Source organism: Artemia franciscana, unplaced genomic scaffold (genome assembly GCF_032884065.1).
Source record: "Artemia franciscana unplaced genomic scaffold, ASM3288406v1 PGA_scaffold_55, whole genome shotgun sequence".
NCBI classification, from domain to species: Eukaryota; Metazoa; Arthropoda; class Branchiopoda; order Anostraca; family Artemiidae; genus Artemia; species Artemia franciscana.
Genome location: NW_027062695.1, coordinates 116,410 through 141,750, shown reverse-complemented (window position 1 = coordinate 141,750; position 25,341 = coordinate 116,410). Strand labels below are relative to the sequence as shown.

The following is a 25,341-nucleotide window of genomic DNA, read 5'->3' as shown; positions in this document are numbered from 1 at the left end:
AATATATTTTGAGTTAATTTAACATGCCCCTCATTATTCCCCTAAGTTTAACCTTAATATCCTTAGTCTTTTCGAGCACACCCAGAATCAAACCTTCTTCTTTCTCTGAACAATAAGTCCTTCATTTAAAAAAGGCATATTTTAAAGTATACAATCCTGGCTCAAAGGGGTAGGGGTGGGGGCATTGCATCCCAAAAGGCATTGTTACTAGACCTTTTGACTGTTTTGCACAAAATTGCTTTTTCAAAGTTTTGCTCAGTTTTGATGGGAGGAGGTATATAAAAGCGCAAAGTGGCTTGTAGCTCATTAATCACTTGTCAACATCCCCTCAACATACCCTCTAAGTTCGAACTTTATACCCTCAGTCATTCTCTAAATAATAATGACACGCCCTTTTGACAAACAGCATGCATGTTGCATATTTGATTATGTTTGGCAGTCCTTTCGAAAGCCGTGGGGGGTTATGTCATCCCCATAGGCATGGTTATTTGACCTTTTAACTATTATGAACTATTTGAATTATCGAACATTGAAATTTTGATCCGATATCTTTAGAGAGAGGGCAGATAATGAAGGCATAGGAGGGAAGATGGTAGCCCTCCAACCACTTTAAAACATCCTCTCAACATGCTATGAAAGCTTCAATTTAATACCCTCTGCCGTTCCTTGTGTAGTGTTGACTATCCCTTTGACAACCAAAAAGCAAATTGTGTGTTTTAATTGTGTTTTGTATTCCTCTCAACATTTCCTTAAAGTTTTACCTTAAGACTCAGAACTTTTTCGGGAACCCAGGATCAAACATACCCTCTTTTACCAATAAAAAACCTTGTATGTAAAAACTGGCAATTTGCATAGCTTACAACCCTTACCCGGGGGCTATGGGGAGTTTTGTCAACCACTGAATCATTGTTTTGTATTATTTTGGATTGTTTTGAACAAAAAAGCTGTCTAATAATTTCGATCAGATGCATTCGGGGGGAAACGTGCATGGGAGGGGTGCTGGTTGCCCTCCAATTACGTTTTATACTTAAAAAGAGCACTAGAACTTCCAATTTCCAATCAAACTGGCCTCATCTGAAGTTTATGTAATCTGACTATTATGACGATCATTATGGCTATTTGATGCTTCTCCGACTATCAGTTCAAACTCCTCTATCTATTGATCATCTTTAAATAACAAGAGCATTCTCATTGTCTCGCTTTGTGAGTTTTGCCCCGTAATTTGAAACACATCAGTTTGAAAAAACGTAAGGTTTCTTTGTAAGAAGGTAACTTTACCTGTAAATCTTCTAGAATTTTAATTAGCTAATGTTATTGACGACAATATCCACATTAACGTCTTTGTAAGTGGCTTACATGCAGAAATGAAACCAAATCCCCTGTATAATAAACAAATTGTAATTAAACTTAAAAATTCAGAAATCAAACATAGATGTTTTGTTAAATCTTTGAAATCTAATTTTTCTTAATTCTATAGTTTTGGTACGCTTGAACAATTTAGACTAAAAGTTTAGCCGTGTCTAAAATGAAGTAATCCTACAGTCTACAATTTTTGCTGATGGCTGATAAGCTACTAGCGGGTAGTTTCTACCGGGTTAATGGGTAAATATATTGTGGTAAGCACGTTGAAATATTTCAACACTTAGGTAGATTTGTTGGCCATCCTATTATTTGGCTGTTGACCCTGAACAGGCAAATCTGGCAAGACTAACCACCTTTGTAACTGTTGGAGTCATAATATTCAATTTCATTTTTTAGGATTTAATGATACTGGAAAACTTTGGAACGAATACTATTTGTATCATGAGTATTCAGAAGATATGTTTAAAGAAGAAATTGGTCGTCTTTGGGACGAAATAAAACCACTGTACGAGCAGCTATATACGTATGTTCGCCGAGTGCTCAATGACAAGCTATATGACGATGAAATGCTGCTTTTTGCTCCAATGCCAGCTCATATATTCGGTAAATTAACTTTAACGTTTGGGTTGTAAGGACTTATACTGAGCTGATAATTCCATATATCCAAAAAAAAAGTCTCTGATAGGCTTTAGATTTACGTAGTTTAAGGCAGGAAATTTAAGGCGAAATGACAAGAAAACCTGTATGAAGGCAAAATTTAGAGACAAATAATGTATTGAATGTGATGTCTTGTGAATGTGAAACTATTTATGTGTCTTTACTACAGTCTACCACTGACATGCTACATTGTATATATCGTGAAATGTGACCTCTTAAAGGAATATCCTTTAGGATATTCCATTAACTGGTCACATATCTATCTATATATATAAAAATAAGTTGTCTGTGTGTGGATCTGTGGATGTGTGGATCAGGTGACGATCCACAAAAAAGGTAAAAAACTAAAAACTAAAAAAAAAAACTGAAAAAACTAAAAAAAGGCAAAAACTACAAAAAAAAAACTAAAAACTAATAAAAAAAATAAAAAAGCTAAAAAACTAAAAAAACTAAAAAAACTAAGTAACTAAAAAAACTAAAAACTAAAAAAAAAAACTTAAAAAAAGGAAAAAACTGAAAAATAGAAGAGAAAAAGAAAACTAATAAAATTAAGAATAAAATAAAAAAAAATAAAAAATATATAAAAATAAGCTGTCTGTCTGTCTGTGGATCTGTGGATCTGTGGATCAGGTGACGATCCACAAAAAAGGTAAAAAACTAAAAACTAAAAAAAAAACTGAAAAAACTAAAAAGAGGCAAAAACTACAAAAAAAACTAAAAACTAATAAAAAAAATAAAAAAGCTAAAAAACTAAAAAAACTAAAAAAACTTAAAAACTAAAAAAACTAAAAACTAAAAAAAAAACTTAAAAAAAGGAAAAAACTGAAAAATAGAAGAGAAAAAGAAAACTAATAAAATTAAGAATAAAATAAAAAAAAATAAAAAAGATAAAAACTAAAAAAAAAGTAAAAAGAAAAAACGAAAAAAACTAAAAAAGCTAAAAAAAAGGTAAACACCAATAAAAAACTAAAAAGAAAAAAAGGAAAAAAAAATTAAAAAAACTAAAAACTAAAAAAAAAACTTAAAAAAAAGGAAAAAACTGAAAAATAGAAGAGAAAAAGAAAACTAATAAAATTAAGAATAAAAATAAAAAAAAATAAAAAAGATAAAAACTAAAAAAAAAAGTAAAAAGAAAAACGAAAAAAACTAAAAAAGCTAAAAAAAGGTAAAAACCAATAAAAAACTAAAAAGAAAAAAAGGAAAAAAACTAAAAAAAAATTTCATCTAAAAAACTAAAAAAAACTAAAAAAGGTAAAAACTAAAAGAACTAAAAAAGAAAAAAAACTAAAAAAAGGAAAAAAACTGAAAAATAAAGGAGAAACAATCTAAATAAATGACGACACTCAAAGAGAAAGCGACCGGGACAAAAGGAATGTTCGATTAGCAATCAACAAAGCCCCGGGACACAGGGAGTATAAATGACGACGACCGGGACACAGGGACATAACTACAAAGGGGACGCCGGGGTGCACAGGGGGATATATAAATGAATAAAATTAAGAATAAAATAAAAAAAAAATAAAAAAGATAAAAACTAAAAAAAAAGTAAAAAGAAAAAACGAAAAAAACTAAAAAAGCTAAAAAAAAGGTAAAAACCAATAAAAAACTAAAAAGAAAAAAAGGAAAAAAACTAAAAAAACTAAAAACTAAAAAAAAAACTTAAAAAAAGGAAAAAAACTGAAAAATAGAAGAGAAAAAGAAAACTAATAAAATTAAGAATAAAAATAAAAAAAATAAAAATCTATATATATAAAAATAAGTTGTCTGTGGATCTGTGGATCAGGTGACGTCATGTTTCTGTGTCGGCTGACGTCATGAAATTAGTTGTCGTCATTTTTGTTATGACGATGCTTAGTATATTGTAAAACACATTAATTTGGTTAATAATATACCATTTAAAACACCAAAAGGAACATGCTGGAGTAGTCACTCGGTGAGAGAGGGTGTCAGAACGGAGAATGAAGGTCCCAGGTTCAAATCCTGGTTAGGCTAAAAAAGGTAAAAAACTAAAAACTAAAAAAAAAACTGAAAAAACTAAAAAAAGGCAAAAACTACAAAAAAAAAACTAATAAAAAAATAAAACAGCCGAAAAACTAAAAAAAATAAAGAAACTAAAAAAAGAAAAAAAATAAAAAATTAAAAACTAAAAAAAAACTAAAAAAAAGGAAAAAACTGAAAAATAGAAGAGAAAAAGAAAACTAATAAAATTAAAAATAAACATAAAAAAAAATAAAAAAGATAAAAACTAAAAATAAAGTAAAAAGAAAAAACGAAAAAAAAAAAAAAAGCTAAAAAAAAGGTAAAAACCAATAAAAAACTAAAAAGAAAAAAGGTGAAAAACTAAAAAAAAATTTAATCTAAAAAACTAAAAAAAACTAAAAAGGTAAAAACTAAAAGAACTAAAAAAGAAAAAAAACTAAAAAAAGACTAAAAAAATATAAATAAAAGTAAAAAAACTAAAAAGATAAAAACTTCAAAAAAAACTAAAAAGAAAAAGAAAGAAACTAAAAAACCTAAAAAAGGTCAAAACCAATAAAAAAAAACTAAAAGGAAAAAAAGGGAAAAAATTAAAAATTTATTTCATCATATACCAATTCAAAAACGAATGTATACCGGGATGACGACCGGGACACAGGGAATATAAATGACACAACTACAACGGGGACGCCGGGGGCACAGGGGGATATAAATGACGACCGGGACACCGGGACACAAGGAATATAAATGACGCCCGGGACGCTCAAAGAGAAATCACAGACTGGGACACCGGGACACAAATGACGACCGGGACACAGGGAATATAAATGACGACCGGGACACAGGGACATAACTACAAAGGGGACGCCGGGTTGCACAGGGGGATATATAAATGACGATGGCGACTCAGGGAATGGTCGATTAGCAATCACCATCAACAAAGCTCAAGGGCAATCATTAGAATCATGAGGTATAGATCTGAATACGGATTGTTTTCCCATGGACCATTATATGTTGCATGTTCAAGAGTCGGTAAACCTGACAATCTATTTATATGCACAGACTATGGGACAGCAAAGAATGTTGTATATTCGCAAGTTTTACGTAGTTAAAAACATATATATATATATATATATATATATATATATATATATATATATATATATATATATATATATATATATATATATATATATATATATATATATATATATATCTATATTCACAGGTGGGACACAGGGACACAACTACAATGGCGCGTAACTAATATGGCGCGTAACGACTTACGCGCGCGGGGGGGCTTGGGGGGGGGCGCGAAGCGCCCCCACCAACTAGGTGTTGGGGTGGCGCGAAGCGCCACCCCAACAGCTAGTATATATATAAAAATAAGTTGTCTGTGTGTGTGTGTGTCGAGTGACGTCATGTTTGTGTGTCGACTGACGTCATGTTTGTCGACTGACGTCATTATAAGGATTGAGCTGTATGCGTCATGAAGTTGTTTGTCGACTGACGTCATTTTTGTCAACTGATGAAATTACATACCGGGACACCGGGATACAAATGACGACCGGGACACAGGGAATATAAATGACGACCGGGAACCTCAAAGAGAAATTACAGACTGGGACACCCGGACACAAATCACGACCGGGACAAAGGGAATATAAATGACGACCGGGACGTAGGGACACAACTACAACGGGGACGCCGGGGGCACAGGCGGGATATATAAATGACGACCGGGACACAGGGATTGTTTGAATAGAAATTACAGACCGGGGCACAAATGACGACCGGGACACCGAGACACAGGGAATATAAATGACGACCGGGACACTCAAAGAGAAATTACAAACTTTGATACCGGGACACAAATGACGACCGGGACACAGGGAATATAAATGACGACCGGGACACATCATTAGAATAATGAGGTATAGATCTGAATACGGATTGTTTTTCCCATGGACAATTATATGTTGCATGTTCAAGAGTCAGTAAACCTGACAATCTATTTATATGCACAGACAATGGGACAGCGAAGAATGTTATATATTCGCATGTTTTACATAGTTAAAAATATATATATATATATATATATATATATATATATATATATATATATATATATATATATATATATATATATATATATATATATATATATATATATATATATATATATATATATATATATATATATATATATATCTATATCTATGTCTATTCACAGGTGGGACACAGGGACATAACTACAATGGCGCGTAACTAATATGGCGCGTAACGACTTATGCGCGGGGGGGGGGGTCTTGGGGTGGCGCGAAGCGCCACCCCAACTGCTAGTATAATATATATATATATATATATATATATGTATATATATATATATATATATATATATATATATATATATATATATATATAAAATAAGTTGTTTGTTTGTGTGTCTGTCTGTCTGTCTGCATATGACGTCTGAATTATTTCATCATATACCAATTCAAAAACGAATGTATTCAAGCCGAAGTAGCTGAGCTGGTAAAGCGTTATGTTCCAGGTTCTAGGTCCGAGAGGTTCCAGGTTCGAACCTTGGCTTTAGCATTAATACAAAAGAAGAAAAAAATTAAAAAAAGGTAAAAACCACAACTAAACAACTTAAAGAAAATACTAAAAAAACTAAAACAGCTAAAAAACTAAAAAAAAAAACTATAAAAAGGTAAAAGACTAAAAACTAAAATAGAAAAAAAACTAAGAAAAACTAAAAAAAGGTAAAAACTACAAAAAAACTAAAAAGAAAAATAAAACTAAAAACTAAAAAAAAAAAACTAAAAAAACTAAAAACTTAAAAAGAAAAAAAAACTAAAAAAAAACTGAAAAATAAAGGAGAAAAAGAAAACAAAAAAAAATAAAATAAAAATAAATAAAAAAACTAAAAAAGGTAAATGTATTCAAGCTGAAGTAGCTGAGTTGGTAAAGCGTTATGTTCCAGGTTCTAGGTCCGAGAGGTTCCAGGTTCGAACCTTGGCTTTAGCATTAATACAAAAGAAGAAAAAGAAAAAACTAAAAAAAAGGTAAAAACCAAAAAAAAAACCTAAAAAGAAAAAAAGGAAAAAAACTAAAAATTTATTTCATCATACACCAATTCAAAAACGAATGTATATACAGACCGGGATACAGGGAATATAAATGACGACCGGGACACTCAAAGAGAAATTACAGACTGGGACAACGGGACACAAATGACGACTGGGACGTGTGTGCCGACTGACGTCATGTTTGTGTGTCGACTGACGTCATGTTTGTCGACTATAAATGACAACTGGGACACAGGGACACAACTACAACGGGGACACCGGGGGGCACAGGGGGAATATATAAATGACAATTGGGACACAGGGAATGCTTGATTAGCAATCACCATCAACAAAGCTCAAGGGCAATCATTAGACTAATGAGGTATAGATCTGAATACGGATTGTTTTTCCCATGGACAATCATATGTTGCATCTTCAAGAGTCGGTAAACCTGACAATCTATTTATATATACAGACAATGAGACAGCGAAGAATGTTGTATATTCGCAAGTTTTACGTAGTTAAAAACATATATATATATATATATATATATATATATATATATATATATATATATATATATATATATATATATATATATATATTCACAGGTGGGACACAGGGACACAACTACAATGGCGCGTAACTAATATGGCGCGTAACGGCTTACGCGCGCGGAAGGACTTGTGGGGGGGCGCGAAGTGCCCCCACCAACTAGGTGTTGGGGTGACGCGAAGCGCCACCCTAACAGCTAGTATATATATATATATATATATATATATATATATATATATATATATATATATATATATATATATATATATATATATATATATATATATATATATATCTTATCATGTATATATATAAGCTTCAAACTTTTGTGCATGCCAGGCACGGGATTCGATCTGACTGTACTGTAGGTGTTCGTCTCACAAGAGCGTTTTATCCAGAGATAGTGCTCCTAGGATGCTGTTCTGATGCCAGTTGGGACAGATCTTGGAATGCTTATGGAAGTAGTCCAGCAAAAATATTAGAGAACGATACCGGAGCACGATAAATGATAAAGCGATGCAAATGAAATAAATTTGTCCAAATTTCCAACTATTTTCAGGGCACGTGTCTGTATTGAAGCCTTTTCAGGTGGAATGTGAATGTCTACTGCCAAATCGATACAAAAAAAGGTAGATGAGGTTTGACAAGTCCGTTGAAAGGCGGATGAAGAGCTCTTTGAGGGACTGTATGCTTAGTGTCATTGTACTGTTTTTGTAGTGTCATCTACAAAAGCCACAAGATCATCAGATTCGTTCTCATTTCTGGAAGTTTGCGTATCACAGCATAGTTCGCTGTACCGTCAAGTACTAAATATAGGGTTTAGACCACAATTTAGGCCACACACGTGAACCAGATATAATAGTGGACCCAGGACTGAGTCTTGCGGCAGACAGAAGTTAGCGAAGGTGTCATTCAATAAATATTGCCCAATTTGAACACATTGATTACTAGGGTAAGACCAAAACCATTACAGCGCCTTTCCTCTAAACCTAATGTGCTCTAGTTTACCAAATAGAATCCAATGATTCATACTATCGAACGGTTTTTTTTATATCAAGCAAAATAGCGGCTGGCACAAGTCCTAGGTCAAGTGCATTATTAACAAATAGGCTTAGTCACGCCAGAGCATCCTCCATTTAGAGTCCATATCTGAATCCGAAATATCGTTGGTTGAGGAATCATTTCTCTTAAAGAAAAGAGTAAAATTAGATTTTCTTGGTTTTTGAAGACCTAGCAAAACAAAGAAAGAATAGAGAGTGGTAGAGAAGTAAACGAGTCATCCCGTGGGCCACGTTTGTATAGAGAATTATTCTTGATTTCTTGAGGAGTGATGGAAACACGCCTGTCTGCGAAAAGAGGTTTGCCAAGTATGTTAAGAGTTGTAATTTAGGACGGCATTACTGCTTTTAACACTTTAGTATAGATGCGGTCATATACAGAGGTAGATGCTTTTCTTAAACCTTTTACAAGATTGACGTTAAAAACTGACTTCAAAAGATAAAGCCTTACATTATATTTGTTTCAAAAATACTTATTTGTTGTCATTTTAGGAAACATGTGGGCCCAGTCTTGGGTCAATATCGCAGATTATGTTATGTTTTTTGGAAATGTTTCATCAGTAGATGCTACACCTGGTATGATAGAAAAGGTAAGTAGTGTTGTCTATTAATTTTAACTGAATGGGGAGATTAATAGAAAACTATGCCTAAGCTCTGAGGAGCCTGATAAAAAGATATTCCTTGCAAATCTAAACTATCTCGAGAATTGAATCCTTCTAATGTACCTATCTTTACCCTATCTTGATTGTTAGAGTATGCAAATGCTAGGGGTCCCTTTTTTATTTTTTAATTAAAGATAAACCCGTTTTCAAATGAAGGAGGCTTTCATGGAAAATTACCAAGTAATATTAGAACTTAGAACGTCGCTATTTAATCAGTCAAAAGAGTAATTTCCACTTTCGTGAATACAATGTTAATGTTGGACTCTCTGTATTTATTTATGAAAACATCATAAGAGCAACAGAAATGTAAATAACAATAATACTGTGGCGAAAGTAAAACAGTTCAAAATAGGGATGAAACCTTTTTATTGACAGTGAATAGATATAAAATTATTTAACTGGATATTTCGAACACATATACAGTGTTCATCATCATCAGTAAAACTAAAAGACATGAATAAAAATAACCAAAATTTATACCTAATAAACTAATTACATATAGTTTATTGCTCTTATTTTTTTCAATGCAACAGCGGAGGCAAATCTCTTTGACCTTTTCGGTTCCGGTTCATTAGAATTATCTGACATATTACGTGGACAGAGGTCATAGCTCTTAGGTGAGGTGATATTTACTTTATTTGACCTCAGTAAATTATCATAAATTGAGTTCAATCCAAATTCACAAGTATCTCTGTTTATGGAATTATTCTTGAATAATTTTTTTTTAATTTCGATTGTTTCCCTGAAAATTTGCTTTAAACCTTGGTCCCTAGAAATCGAAGAAACATTTTCAAACAAAATAAAATGATTTGGAAAATTAAAGATATATTCCGAGAGGGCCGACGTGAAATCTTCAGGCTTGGTATTTTGCTTTAAAGAAGATGAAATAGAATTATGATTTTGTAGCAATCTCATTTTAAATTCTGGTTAGTACGTCCCACATAAGAGCTTCCACAAGTACATGGGATTTTATAAACCCCACTTTGTTGCTCTACGGAAGTCCGATCCTTTCCAGAATTTAAAAAACTAGCCAAAGTATTACTACCTCTTAAAGGTAGTAATACTAGTACATTTTGTAGTACATTTTGTTTGAAAATGTTTCTTTGATTTCTAGGGACCAAGTTATTAGTCCTAGTGTGTCGTTTCAAGGCAGGGGAATCCATAAGCTAGGCTAAGGATTGCTCGCTCGTGATGAAGTAAGCTAAAGCTCGGGTTAGTTTCTGGTACTTATTATGGCGTGGTTGCAAAAGACAAGACTCTTGTTCCAGTAGCTCAAATACACAATAAAGCCTATAAAAAGTCAGTAAGCCCCATTAAAGCTAAAGAGGCTAATCGCACATCTGAGGTAGCTAATACTAGCCACAACTCCATTTGAAAGTCCTTCAAGCCACCTAAACTGCCTCTGAATTCTTTCATTAGCTTTCCTGCAAAACAACGTTTTAGGCACTACAGTGACAAGTTTAAAGTTAAACACAGTTAGCTTATAGTCATAAATGAACTTGAATCCGATAAAACGTTTACAAATTCTACAAAGGAAACAAAGGTACAGTGGATACTTTTATACAGTTCATGACCAAAGATATAAAAAAATCACGAATGTAATATAAGATTATTATTATAGGCTACAGAGAAAACAACCAAAAGTGAGTTGTGAGAGAGTAAAAGCTGATTTTGACAAAATGGTCGCAGACCATCTCTGGAATGGTTCTTGTATCTAAGTTTATCATCTTACATTGCTGTTACAAATGTCTTTCCAGGAGTATAGTCCCAAAGGATTTTGCTTGGGCAATGTTTTGATCATGTTGAAAAAACAAAAACAAAAAAAAAACCAAATATCGTATCCTTTGTTCAATTTATACACTAGTCATGATGTTTAGCACGCTTAGTAAGATTTTAAAACACTTTCAATACCTGAGCTGACAAAGAAGTGGTAAGTTGACAAAGCCTACATATAATTCTGGTTTCACTGCGATTTGGATCTTAGTCTTTTGCATCGTCTGTTCATGCATCTTGAACAGCCCTGCGTTTTGTGATCTGTAAGAATTACAATTCTACGAGCACACAAAGAAAAATACTAACGACAGTTTAGTGCACTCATTCCCATGCAGGAAAGTGTAGGCGTTAGATGGATTGCTCCATTCTAATAAAAAGTTTCCTGAGTTCGTTATTTTTGAGCCCAAGAAGTTCCGGCCTGCAATGAAGAGATCGCTGCTTGTGTAGTGTCTACTGTCAACGAGATGAATCGCAAGTTCAATGGCCTTCTTGACCGTTTGAACCAGAAACCATTACCGTGGCCTGAATGCAACCCTGTTGCTGCTCAAGCTAATGAATCTACTCCTTCTCCTCCGTCTTACTCAGTAGTCTTGAAAAAGCCTCCTCCTACCGTTGTTACCGCAGAAAAAGGAAAAACTTCCTGTCGAAAATTTGTGGTGATGCTTTGAATGAAGACGATTTTGAACTCCGCCGAGGGAAGTACCAATGGCGCCTCGTAACTAAGAACAAATCTAAAGCAACAGTACTAGCAACATCTATTAACAAAAAATAGCCTGGAACACTGGCAAGCGTTAAAACTCCCACTTTCATCGGTATGATCAAGTTTGTCCCAGCTCATATTAATGGTGACGCGCTTAAGAGAATTATACCGAATTGTGAAAAAGCTGATCAATGTGGCAAAACCAGATCCTTCAAATTATACTTCTCATCCCACCAGTATCTGAACCACGCCATGAAAAACCCTCCTAAAATTGACTTGGAGCGGTACCCCATCGAGGAATTTATCTTTCTCCCAAAGCGCTGTTTTAACTGCCAGAATTTTGGTCATATTTCTGCTACCTGCTCTAGCCAGCAAATTTGCTCTCGATGCGGAGAAGGAGGTCATGGCTCTAGCACCGACCAGTTCTGTGGAAACCCTATAGCATGCACCCTCTGCAAATCAAAACGCCACACTTGCCATTCCTTCAAGTGCCCCACAATAATAAAAATCGTCAGTGAGCTGAAGCGGCCCAATGTCTAATAGCCCACCCTGTGTCAAAATTACGTCATGGAACATGAACGGAGGAGTCCCCAACAAACTTGCCATAATTCAAAAATATTGTGCAGACTGTGACATTATGTTTATACAAGAACATATGCTCACTCCTCACAATATTTCTCTCCTAAAGTTCTCGCACGAACTTACTTTTTATTTCGAGCCCGCAAAAATTCGGTCTTTCGGACGCCCTTCCGGTGGCTTGGCAATTATTTGTCACCCGTATATTGAAAGTAAGGTGTTATTTACGCATGATCACTTCTTGGCTATATCTTCCGGCAGTATCGCATTCTTCAACGTATATCTTCCAACAAACTACCATGATGACAAATCGGAGTGAAAGTTTATGAACGCAGTTCACGAACTAGCGAAGTGCCTGAAGTCTGTGACCCAGAGAGATTTGCATTGCGTAGTCATGGGGGACTTCAACTGCAACCTGCTTGACAGCACGTGTGCCCGTAGTCAGCTTCTAAACGGCATCTTTGATGACAAACTTATCATCCTCCCAAAAGACAGTGATTACTCTTTCGTTCATAATTCTGGGTCCGTTTCAAACATTGACCATACGGCCTGCTCTAAGAATATTAACGGAAGTGTAACTGTTCTAAAAGATGCTGTCTTCGCTGATCACTTACCCCTACTAGCACCTCTAAGCATAAAACCAGTTCTGCATCAACCCAAGAACGACAAGTGGAAAGTAGTAAGTGAATGGGATAAAATTAATACTACTTTATATCATCAGGTGCTGAAACATTTCTACAGTTCTTCATTATGTATTTTTCCATGTTGTGTTTTAAATTTCTCTCCGTTTTTCTTCTCTTTTTTTCTTTTGTTTTATTTTTTTTCATTGTACTCCGCTTTGTTCCATGTGAAAAATACGGGTAATAAATATTTTACTTACTTACTTACTTACATATCTAAGCCCAGCAACCGTCTCTGTTATTGTGAAGTGTGGGTATCTCAGTCACCTTTGTTTTGGTGATACATTCAGAAGCTATTTCAATTTTACTGGATTAAGTTGTTTACACTGACGTTGCTGGGGTACTATGGTTTTGGTATCTTAATGAACCTATTTGTGTTAAAATCCCTGGCAGTTTACTTTCATCTGCAATTAAGCTGTTTTGCAGCCTCTGAAAAGATTCAGCTTTAAGCCCTACACTGTTTGATACGTCAATTTCTTGCATACTCGAAATTTATCCAGCAGTATTTTTGCGAATAGCACATACTTGATCCTTTGGGGTATGTCAACGATGCGCTCTTAATAGGAACCTCACTAATTTACCAACAGGATAATATTGATCTTCTTGTCAAGGGTTACACAAATTATTGGTCTGAGTGTCTCTTTTTCTTAACCCGTCTTTGTCACTTAAAGCTTAACCAATCCAAATTCTTTATTTGTGTAGATTGAGGAAGAGAAGGTTTCTTCTGGATCGAAAGTGAAATATCATCATATATCCAATAGAGTTGATTTGAAAGCCATAATATTTCTCTTGGCTGGCCAAATCATTTTCAGAGCACATCTGAGTGTACAAACCTCTAGAGTAGTGTTTCCTGATATACTGAGTCTGATTGTGTGATTTTTATTAAGATCACTAAACTTTTTGTCTTACCCCTTTTTTGAAAATCAGAAAAAAAAATTCCAGGCTGGTAGCTTTATATGGATAATATTAAACTCAATGTATTTCGTATATTTGGAATTATCCTACTAAGGAGACTCTTTTGATGTATCCTTGTTATTAAAATTCCGTTCTTTAGAGTTGTTTTTTTAAGCAGAGTTACTCCTTACTTACAGTTACCACAAACTTATTTAGGCCGTGGTTAGCCCATTGGTATAATTTTTGTATATTGTTGTTCATGTTATGACATATTAAGAGCATGATGCTTGAAATGCAAATCGTTTTTAGTAAAACGCTAATGTCGCTCCTTACTTGCAGTTACAAGAAACGTTTTTAGACCGTGGTTAGCGTTTCGGTATTATTTTTGTGTATTGTTGTTGATATTATGACATATTAAAAACTTGCTGCTTAAAACACAAATTGTTTTCTGTACAAATTTAATGAGGGTCTTTAGTAATCTTAGTGGGTGACAGTCATACTCCAGTTTGTGGCAATTCTTGTTCGTTTTAAGTTAGACTATATTGTTCATTTTAACTTTTGCTTCTATTCCTTTCCTTCATTTATCCAGTGCAATAAATATTATCCTTATCTTTGGGATGATTATTCCATCAGTGTGTAAATTAATTTCTTCTCATCTTAGGTTTTAATTTGGTTTTTAATTTTCTTTTATTTTTTTTTATAAATATTTTTAACAAACTAATTAGTATAAGTGAGTACCTTCATTGCAGTCGCTGTTAGAAATTTGGTTCAAGCAAGGAATTGAAGAGGGTCTTAGACTAGAACAGATTTATTCATTTTTGAATTTACTTTTTTTAACTTTCCTTGACAAGATTATATCTAATTGTAAAGTTTTGTCATGTAAAGTTTTTCAATCCCTTTTTTAATTAAAAAAAAAAATATATGTAAATAAGCTCAGGAACAGTTTTATTTGAGCTAGTTATAGCGGAGTTCAAATACTGAAAATAATCAATATAGTTAAAGAAATGCGGATAACCATTTTTTAGGGAGCTAAATCTAGGGGAAATGATCGGGGGAGGGGGGGGATGACTGACGAGTCGAGTGAAATTATTATGAGTAAGACATAATGGTAATGAAAGAACATTTTTCCTAGAGATTTTTTTTTTTTCTCTTTGTCAATGTCTAAAGTATTTTTTAGGGTTGGACAGTTGATGACCTATTCCTTACCTCCCAGGAATTCTTTGTTGATTTGGGTTTTGATAATATGACTGCTACCTTCTGGGAGAAATCATTGTTTGAACGACCAGAAGACAGAGAGGTTCAGTGCCACGCGTCTGCTGAGGATTTCTACTCAAAAGATGACTTCCGGTAATTCTATTTAATCATTATTAGTTATAAGTATGTCACATGGGATTAAATATATAGCGTTAGAAGACTTTTTTCTTTTATTATACATCATTTACCGGATAGAGAGAGGGGAAGGGGCTAAAGCTCTTATATGAGGAAGAATCCCTAATCACAAATCGTACAAACATTGTTGGAACAATCATATAAGACTTCATTCATCAGTGATTGCTAGACGTGGCCTCCAAGAGCAAATTTCAAGAATGAATTGAACATTTTGAGAAGTAAATCTAGGAGCCTTAATGCAGCCTTTTAAGGTGGCCAAGTTTAATTACATAAAGATATTACAGATATACCAGTGAGTTTATTTTTGAGCCTTTCAAGAGGGCAAAACATTCATTCAGTTGTTTTAAAGATTTTCCCTAGGAGGGTGGAATCAGTCTGTTTATACCATTTGACAAGAGAATTGGTCTGTTATAGGGGAGTATTTGTTCCTGCAAAGTGAAATATAATCTTAAAATATTGTCGAGATTGGCTGATAGGGATATTTTGAGTCTGTTTCACAAGTCTTGAGAATTATTTTGAGTAGACACCCAAATGAAAAGATTTAACCACCCAACTTACTTTCTTTTGAGGTTTATCAAGTGAAAAGTAACTCCTGAGATTTTTCACGACCGCTTTTGCCTTAAAAAGTGGCATCATATGCGACACTAACCATATTCTTCAGTTATTGTGCGTGAAATTCATGAACCACTTTAACCTATGCCTCATGACCTCCAGGAAGCTAAAATTTGCGGGTCATTCTGCCCGAAAATGAAGAAAAAAAATAACGAACCTTATATTATGACTCAACAAAAGAAAACATTTTTTCCAAGTAAAAGTAAAAAAAGACATCAAAACTTGAAAGGCCAATAGAAATTTCGCCATATGTGGGGAAAGACAGTCCACTCCTCAACCCCCTTCTCCTTCACCTAAAGTTTTTTTGTATTAGACTGAAAGCATTTTTCAGTAAAATTAATGTGTAACCAGTTGTTTTTTAAAGAGCGCACATAAAGAAGCTCATTCATTCTTAAGATACTGTGGAAAATACTTTCTGTTCTTTCACAGTCATCCTTACTTTAAACAGGTCATTCTTAAAGCATTGGAGATGAAAATTGAAACTTCGACGTAAAGAGGGAAGAGGTTGAAGAAAAGAAAGCTCCCTCACATATGGAACAATGTCGGTTCTCTTAAGTGTTAACGTTGCTTCTAACTTTCAATTGAAAAGCCTTGTGTTTTCTCAGTTTACACTCATTTTTAATACTATTGTAACAGGAGTTGCCGCCCACTAAAACCTGACTTCTCTAATCGAAGTTTAAATTTTACAGAATAATGGTTCGATAAAAAGGCCTATTTAGTATGTTTGCTTAAGAAATAGAGTAAAGTGTCAAAAATAAACATTCGTCTCAACAATTGAGAGGGAATCCCCCCCCCAGCCCTCGTACCATGCTATGATATTTTCTGAGACCGTAAGGCTTTATTTTAGTAAATAGCTTTTTCTGAAGTTCAGATATTTTCTGCTCAATAAAATTTTGTCTCTGTTTAGGCCAAAATTATTGTTTAACGGGCTAAAATGCTGGAATATGGCAATTTTAATTGGTTTTATTCCTTTTGTAACTGGAAAAGTACACTAGATCTCCTAGTGCTCATTCAAATTAAACTTCTTTCAATAATACAGCACTATTCACAATAGATGGTCACGTGCGTGACCCTCCTTTCCTGTAAAAGTTGAAAAGTCACATTTTGCTGAGAGCGGGTTTTTTCATCTCCTCTCCTTTTAAATTCCAAAACCAATAACTATATTCATGCTCAATTAAATTTCAAAACAAACATATTGAAAATAATTTTCGAATTATTTAATCCTTAAGTTTGGGCAGTTGAAATCTAAAGGCATTTGGTTTTGGTGAACTTTACTACAAATTACTATTATCATACATCTTCCAAGCCGTTTAGTAGGATGCCCTTTTGTCACAGGTCACTCCTTCCACGTTGAACTAAGATTACAAAAAAAAGCCAAAGTACTTTACGTTATTTTGTTTTATTAAAATTACAACGGAGAACGAAAACACTCTGTTTACCATAAATTCCCTGGCCCCCAAATAGGGTATGCTCTAAATTTACCCAAAAGAAAAAGACTGTCTTTACATCAATTTATTCAAAATTTTTATTCAATTTTTTTTAAACAATTACAAAATTTTATTAATTTGCATTTTTTTTTTATTTGCATTTCATTCAATTAATCAGTAATAGTGATTGTAGTGGCGATTGCAGTCGGCAGTACGATACTTTATTAATGAACACAACTATAACGCTTCACCTTATACATCTACTGCACTGATTGAAAAACATACATTTTTGTTGGCGTGCCCGAAAACGTGTTTAGAACTATTTTCTAAACACACAAAAAAAATATAATAAATATCTAAGAAAAAAGAAAAAGACATACCACAATAAAAAGTTAAAAAAGATAAAGATATACGATGAATCTAATTCACATTATCCCCTACAAAAAAAACCTTCTAACAACCCTACTCCCTTACTAGCACCCATCCACCCACTTCTCTTTACCACCCCCAACTAACCAGTCCTCCCTACCACCTCCTATCTCCTCACAAATAAATACAAATTCAACCACCCTTTATTAAGTAATCTTTTAAATTTCTCTTAAACTCTAGAAGATGCTCAGCCACCCTGATGATCACTGGTAGAAAATTTAGACTGAAGTTCCAAGAAACTGCAATCGAAATCCTGATCTTGTGCTACTCTTAAGCTCAATTTATCACTATTCCGCGTATTATATTCATGAATACCACAGTTAGCACGGTAATTGTCACGAGAAATACCTAGGAATAAATTATGAAGGCACTGGAAAACGAAAACTGCTGCTTGATAATCCAAAAGTTGGCCCACATTAAACAAATTTAAATACTTAAAACAAGTACTTGTTTCATTCACATCATTGACCTACTTGCCTATGCCAATCTTCAGAACAGTACCCCACGGCATTGATCTGAAGAATCTGGAATCTTCTGAAATTACTGTAAAAATTGCTGCTCCAAATCAGAAATCTATATCTAATTTGTGGGTAAACAATAGAGTAATAAATCATTAGTAGAATTCACTTTGGCAAGAAATGCTTCAATTTATGAAGCATTCCAACTCCTCAGGCAATTTTTGAAGAAATAACGTCACTGTGATGCTTCCATGAGTAGTAAGTAAATAGTAAGTAAGTAAGACGGCACTAGACCCTTAAGGTCCAAACCGGCGGTGCTGATCTTCGTTTTATGGCCCTTCAGCCAGGAAGTGCAATGGGGGGTTCTGGGCCAACCATCCTGTGCTCTCACACACCCTTCCTGCTTACCTTCCCCAGATTTTTCCAGGTACCCATTTAGAGCTTGGTCGACGCTGGCTGAGCTTACAGAGTCAGGCCACTGACCCCCGTCCCAAACTAAATAACTGGTCACAGTAGGGATTGAACCCGTGCCCCTCCATTGAACCTCCGTGCTTCCATGAGAGGTTTGAATCAATGAAAAATACAAAGTATCGCACCATTTGAATATGTTGAATAGGCTTTCCGGATAAAATAACTAGATCTCTACCATCAACTGGCATTCCTACTCTGCAGAAAGTCATTTGAAATGACTTTTTCACGTTGACACACAGCAAGCTAAGTTTCTTAAAAACCTCCCACCTTCACAACGTAAAATTTGCATTCAGCAAAACCCCTTCGATCGATTTAGCACACACTGTCAAAGCTGTATCATCATCAAAGGTTGGTACAAAGATATCTTGAAGATAAAAACGCATCGCATCTACGTACACTAGATAAAGTAAGGGATCTAAAAGGGAACCTTGTGGAACTCCACATTTTAGTCGATAAGAAGATGAAGTCACGTCGTCAAATACTACACGCAAGGGTCTTTCAAGAAGATAACTTTCAAACGACTATAAAGAATTCCCAAGCACTTGAATCGGTCCAGCAAAATCTTGAAATCAACAGTATCAAATGCTTTCCTTATATCAATGAAAATTGACATTGGTAAGTGTACTTTATCCAACACACCACTAACATATTTCACCAGATTTTTCAAGGCATGGGTTGTTGAGTGCCCCTTTCAAAACCCAAATAATTCGTTAACCTGGAGAAAATCATATAGGCGTTTATGGACCACTTTTTCTTATATTTTTGAGAAAAGAAGTAAAATCGAAATCTTTCCCCGGTTTTCAATATTTATTTGCAGCCATCCTTGTGGAGGTGTATGACTTTCATGACTTTAATCTATTCGGGGAACTTACCCTTTTCTAGAGAAAGATTAATAATAAACACCAAACAGGGTAGTATTTACCCTAAAATTGCTTTAAGCCCTCGAAGAGTTAAGCCATCCACTCCAACTGAATTAGTGTTCAGCGACTTCACAATTTTACTCATTTCCACACTAGTAGACAAATTAAAATTCAAGTCCAGAGATCTCTTATATCACTAAAATCACTAGAAAATCAGTGGCCTTAGATTTCTCCCAATATCTTCCAAGAGTGCATCTCTTTTCGGGGGAGTTCCATTCCTGTGCTCCAATGCTCTTTTAATTGTGAGAGAGGCTGCAAATCTTTCTTTTGAGCCCTATTTTTGTATGTTGTAGTCTACATTCGTTTAACAAAACCTAGGAAATGATGATCATCCATGAAAAAGTGTACTCAACCAAATATTTTTTAGGTGGGGTTTGAAATATCAAAAATTTGGCTTTTACATCGGCAAGTTCCTAATTTTTAAGATTTAATCTTAAAACAAAACTTTTTTTACAGACATATGGCAGGGGGCAAGGCTTGTTATCCCGTGAAATAAAACAAAAGAATATTGAAAAAATGTGTGTAAATTTGAGAATACGATATTTTCCTTTTTAAATTCAAGTAGAAAGAAAGCTCAATGTGGCACTTTCATCCCTTCTTGACCTGGGAAATTGTATGGAGGTGCTTCTGATGCTCTTACCACTTCAAAATAGCGACGGTAAGCTTTTTCTTGTAATCAGAGGGACATCAAGAGCACAACCAGGAAATTTTTTTCCCAGGGGGGAATTAGCACAATACATTAGCACTTGCTCCCAGGGTGAGCAAGTGCTAATGTATTGTAGATAAATCGTTTAGATGACCTGGATGCACAAGAAGGCCTTCTATTTGGTTCAACATTCCCCTCAGTATTTCCCGAAAGTTTCTTCCTAATACCCACTGCTTTTCCTCAGATATTCTAGAAACGGCCTTTTGACAGACAGGTTCCATATAGAGTCTCTTAATTTAGTTTAACTTCCTGCTCAACATACCCTAAAAGTTTCAGCCTAATATCTTTAGCCATTCCTAAATGCAGATAATATTTTTTTTTTTTTTTTTTTTTTTTTTTTTTTTTTTTTTTTTTTTTTTTTTTTTTTTTTTTTAGTTAGACACCCCTTCAACTTTTCGTGTCATTTTCAGCTTAGCACTCCTAGTAGTTCTTGAGATATTGCGCATACACCATCGAACAACCATGATGTACACAGTTGCGTTTGACTTCGTTGAACATACCTGTCAACATAACCTGAAAATTCCAACTTAATGGCCTTTTTGTGCCATTTTCAGCTTAGCACTCCTAGTAGTTCTTGAGATATTGCGCATACACCATCGAACAACCATGATGTACACAGTTGTGTTTGACTTTGTTGAACATAAAAGGTAAAGGTAAAGGATACGGCATTAGACTTTACGTGGTGCTGATCTCCGTTTCTTGGCCCTTCAGCCAGGAAGTGCAATGGGGGGCTGGGGGCCAGCCATCCTGTGCTTTCGAACACCCTTCCTGTTTACCTTCCCTAGATTTCTCCAGGTACCCATTTAGAGCTGGGCCGACTCTGGCTAAGCTTAAAGAGTCACGCCACTGACCCCCGTCCCAAACTGAAGAATCGGGTACACTGGGATTCGATCCCGCGTCCTCTCAGACAAGGGATCCCGAATCCAGTGCATCAACCCACTCGGCCAGGACGGCCGAACATACCTGTCAACATAACCTGAAAATTCCAACTTAATGGCCTTATCGGTCCCTGAGGCACTACAATTCATCCTTTTGGGAACCTCGCTAGACATAGTGTTCTTTTTTGGTTTTGTTCAAAATCCCCTCAGTATACCCTAAAATTTTCAAATTGATATTGTTAGGTGTTCTTCAGGTACTGCGGATGCACCTTTAGAACCACTTCTATGCATAGTGTGACTTCTGACCTAGTTCAACATCCCCCTCAACATATCCTTAAAGTTTCAATTTAATACCCTCAGAAGTTCTGTGGACATTGCAGATGTGTGCTCTTAACAACCCTCTAGTGTGTATTTTATTTTGATTTAGTTAGTCATTCCCCTTAATATTCCATGAGAGTTTCATCTTAATACCTTAGCCTTTATGGCCTTTATGGATCAAACATGGCTCCGGTTCCAAATAATCAACTTTAATAAAAAAAAAGAATAGAAAAAGAAAGGGGCAGTTGCTTCTGTTCCCTCCCCATCTAGCTGTAAAAGTTCTGAAGGATATTTTGTCGTTTTTATTTTATTGAAAATTGTATGTATTTTGGGCTGTGTTCTTTAATTTTTGTGAACACTAACGAAAAATAAAAAATATATCACTATAATAGCCTAAACGGCAGGAAAGTACTGACGAAAATAAATTGAATTCTTAATATATAACTACTTTAATTGCTGAAAATCTTGACAATTCCTGATTGCAAGTAACTATAATTATTTTCAATGTCATAAACAAGAAAATAACATTTCTTGTTGTCATAAACAGAATGTTGTTTTCAGTAAAGTGCAAATGACGCATCAGGTTTTAAGACTTTTCCGGTTAGGAAGTGGGAAGGGTAGTAGCCAAACTTTTGTTGTAGTAATTTTTGCTTGTTTTAAGCATTACCATGGTATTCATTGTAATTTTTTACTATTTTAGGGATTTTTTTTCATGCATCTACAGTAGTATCAGGTCTCCTTATTGTTTAATGTGATTACTTATTTTAGTTTCTGTTCATTTTGGGTTTATTTGATTGTATTATCTGGCCGTTTTAAGCCTGAATTTCTATAGGACTTTATTTCTGCTCGTCCTAAGTTTAATATTGCTCTTTGCTTATCTTTGAAACGCTTCTTTGTAGAAAGTTTACGGAAATTCCTGTTCATTTTTCTTGCCTAAGTTTTATTTGGCTAGTACAGTGAATATTTTACCAGTTTTTTAGTTTCTGTTTAAGATGTAAAATATCCAATCCTAAATTCAATTCTTAAGTTGTGTTGGCTTTGTTGATTTCAATATAATTGTTAGCATAAATGGTGATCATGTTGGAAGATGATTTTTTTCATTGAGTTCAGCATTCTTTTTCCTTTACCTGGAAATGAATCTAAATATCATAGCTGTTTCTAAGATGTTTTCCATTCTTATGCAAAAAAATTCCTGTTATTTATTGACATGAATGATAAAATTGTCTTTTAGTTTATTTTAAAATTCTCTCATCATTCACTGAAAGTTAATTAAGGCTAACACTGAAAGTCGATTAAGACTTCGCTGAAAGTTGAAAAACGTAAATGGGGAATGGTTGCCCTTCGTTCACTGTCTAATCCCCCTCCCTCCCAACTTACCCTGATAGTTTCAACTTAATACCCCTAGCAATTTATCTAAGAGAAATATGAAGGGTAGGGTTAGGGTTTCCCCCTTTCCTAGGCATTTTGTATCCCCCTCTTAATCTTTGGCAAATACTATTTACTTAGGTATTTGCATTGGAAAATGTCTTTCTTGTTTCCATTGAAAAGAAAGTGAAAAATTACCCCTCTTAGATTTATAAAGCTGGATTTACCGTTCCCTCTACCCCTCCCTAAATTTTTCGAGTCTATACTATCTTTGCTGTGTAAGAATATGATAGAAACTTTGATCCACTTTAAGAGAACAAACAAATATAAAAGAAACATGTGTTGGGGAAAAAAATATATCGCATATAGATTAGCACATTAAAGCCATTTTAGTGCATAAAAATAGTTAGAGCTCCTATTTCTATTTGTGAGATGGGGCTAGGAAAGAAAACACTAGGGAAACAAACTGTCAATAGCAAAATTTCCGCATAGTATTATAATTTGAAAACATTCAATCGATCAAAAAGCAATCAACATCTTCTAAAGAGCACAAACAAAAAACCAAAGGTATTTAAAAAGACAACATTAGATTTTAGACTGAATTTATCAATTGCAGCAATCTTTTAAACTCCAGCAGCTGAACGATTAAGCTTGTTTTTGGACTAAGAATTCTAATAAGCTGTCAAAATGAGATGTCTATTTTGTTTCTGATGAAGTCGGAGAATCCCTTTACAACTAAAAAAATTGATTCAGTAGCCTTTGAGGTAGTGTTAATATTCTTCGTCTTTATTTTGAAGATAAAATGAATCACCTATTTGACCAAATTTCTGAAGCCGACGATAAAATGTTGCCCTCAATAAAAATGCTACCGTATTTAATGTCAGGCTTATCTCCAAAGTATGCCATTAAGTCAACAGCAGAACATATTAAAAATTGAACTTAAAATCTAAAACAATAAGCCACTAGAATACTATTACGACTCAAAAGAAACTTGTGAAGCGTCAAACCACCTGAAGACAAAACAGCTTTTGGAGGAGCTATGTCAGGATGCTTGGGCTAACAGAATTAAATTTTTTATGAGGATGATTTGTAGAATATTTCCAATTAATACAAATGAAAGGCGAAATTCCTGTTATTAATTATAGCATCTTACTCCAGAAGAGCATAAGCTTTGGCTTAGAATGAAATAGGCTCAAAGCGACAAAATTGGAAATTGAAGTAGGTAGTTTAAAAAAATTCAGGTATTGAATTATTATTTTTAGGTTATCCTTCCTTTTTTCCTAGTAAACTAGAAATACTTTCTTGTTAAGGTTAGAGACTGTTCAAATTAAATTTTTTCATTTTGATAAAGACTTTCATTATATTTTAGCATCAAAATGTGCACCTACGTAAATCATGAAGATTTCATTACTGTACATCATGAAATGGGACACATTGCTTATTTCATGGAATACGAGAATCAACGTTATATCTTTCGGAATGGTGCCAATCCAGGTATGCAGACTTTAACCCTTTAAAACATAAGAAATGATTAAAAGATTTGGAAAGCCCTCTGAACAGGGTGTTCGTTTTAGTATGAAAAAGACTAGAAACGAATGTTCAATTTATTCTTGCAAGCTTATCTATGGGGCAGTGTGCAAAGGCAATATCTAAGAATAGATGATTTTGTGAGGTGCAGATTTAACATTTAAAAAACAACAAGTGAAAAAGGTCGTAAAAACTCCAAAATGATGAGATAAGTCGCATTATTGCCTCTGCAGATCTTAACATGGCAGTTCCGGTAGCAGTTATGTGGGTCCTCCCGGTTTCATCTGGTACGGAATTTATTCAGTTAAAAACGAGTTCATTCCTGGCTCAGAAATTAAATAAAAAACAAGTTTTTCTTACGGAAAGTAAGGAGCGACATTAAAATTTAAAACGAACAGAAATTACTTAGTATGTAAAAGGGGCTGCTTCCTCATCAACGCCCGCTCTTTACGTTAAAGTTTGACTCTTTCTCTTTACTCTACTTTTTAAAACAGTAAAGACTTGAAACTTCTACTATAGGGTTCTCTGATGCGCTGAATCTGATGGTGTGATTTTCGTTAAGATTCTATGACTTTTAAGGGGTGTTTTCCCCTATTTTCTAAAATAAGGCAAATTTTCTCAGGCTCGTAACTTTTGATGGATAAGTCTAAACTTAATGAAACTTATATATTTAAAATCAGCATAAAAATGTGATTCTTTTGATGTAACTATTGTTATAAAAATTCCACTTTTCAGAGTATTGGTTACTACTGAGCCAGGTCACTCCTTACTACAGTTCCTTACCATGAACTGTTTGACAGAAATTACTCCGTATATGGATGGGGCTTTTCCTCCTTAACGCCTCGCTCTTTACGCTAAAGTAAAGGTCCCATTTCT

The 25,341-nt window shown here is 34.3% G+C and overlaps 1 protein-coding gene across 2 annotated transcripts in view; it reads left to right on the top strand.

Moving 5' to 3' along the window:
* The window catches only part of LOC136042000 (angiotensin-converting enzyme-like), a 165,409-nt gene that overhangs the window by 45,137 nt on the left and 94,931 nt on the right, over window positions 1-25,341 (top strand). For both annotated transcript variants that reach the window (XM_065726831.1, XM_065726832.1), the window contains exons 6-9: window positions 1,759-1,965; window positions 9,173-9,270; window positions 15,143-15,312; window positions 24,308-24,432. In XM_065726831.1, the coding sequence (XP_065582903.1) occupies window positions 1,759-1,965; window positions 9,173-9,270; window positions 15,143-15,312; window positions 24,308-24,432 (600 nt within the window). The remainder of the gene's footprint in view (window positions 1-1,758; window positions 1,966-9,172; window positions 9,271-15,142; window positions 15,313-24,307; window positions 24,433-25,341) is intronic.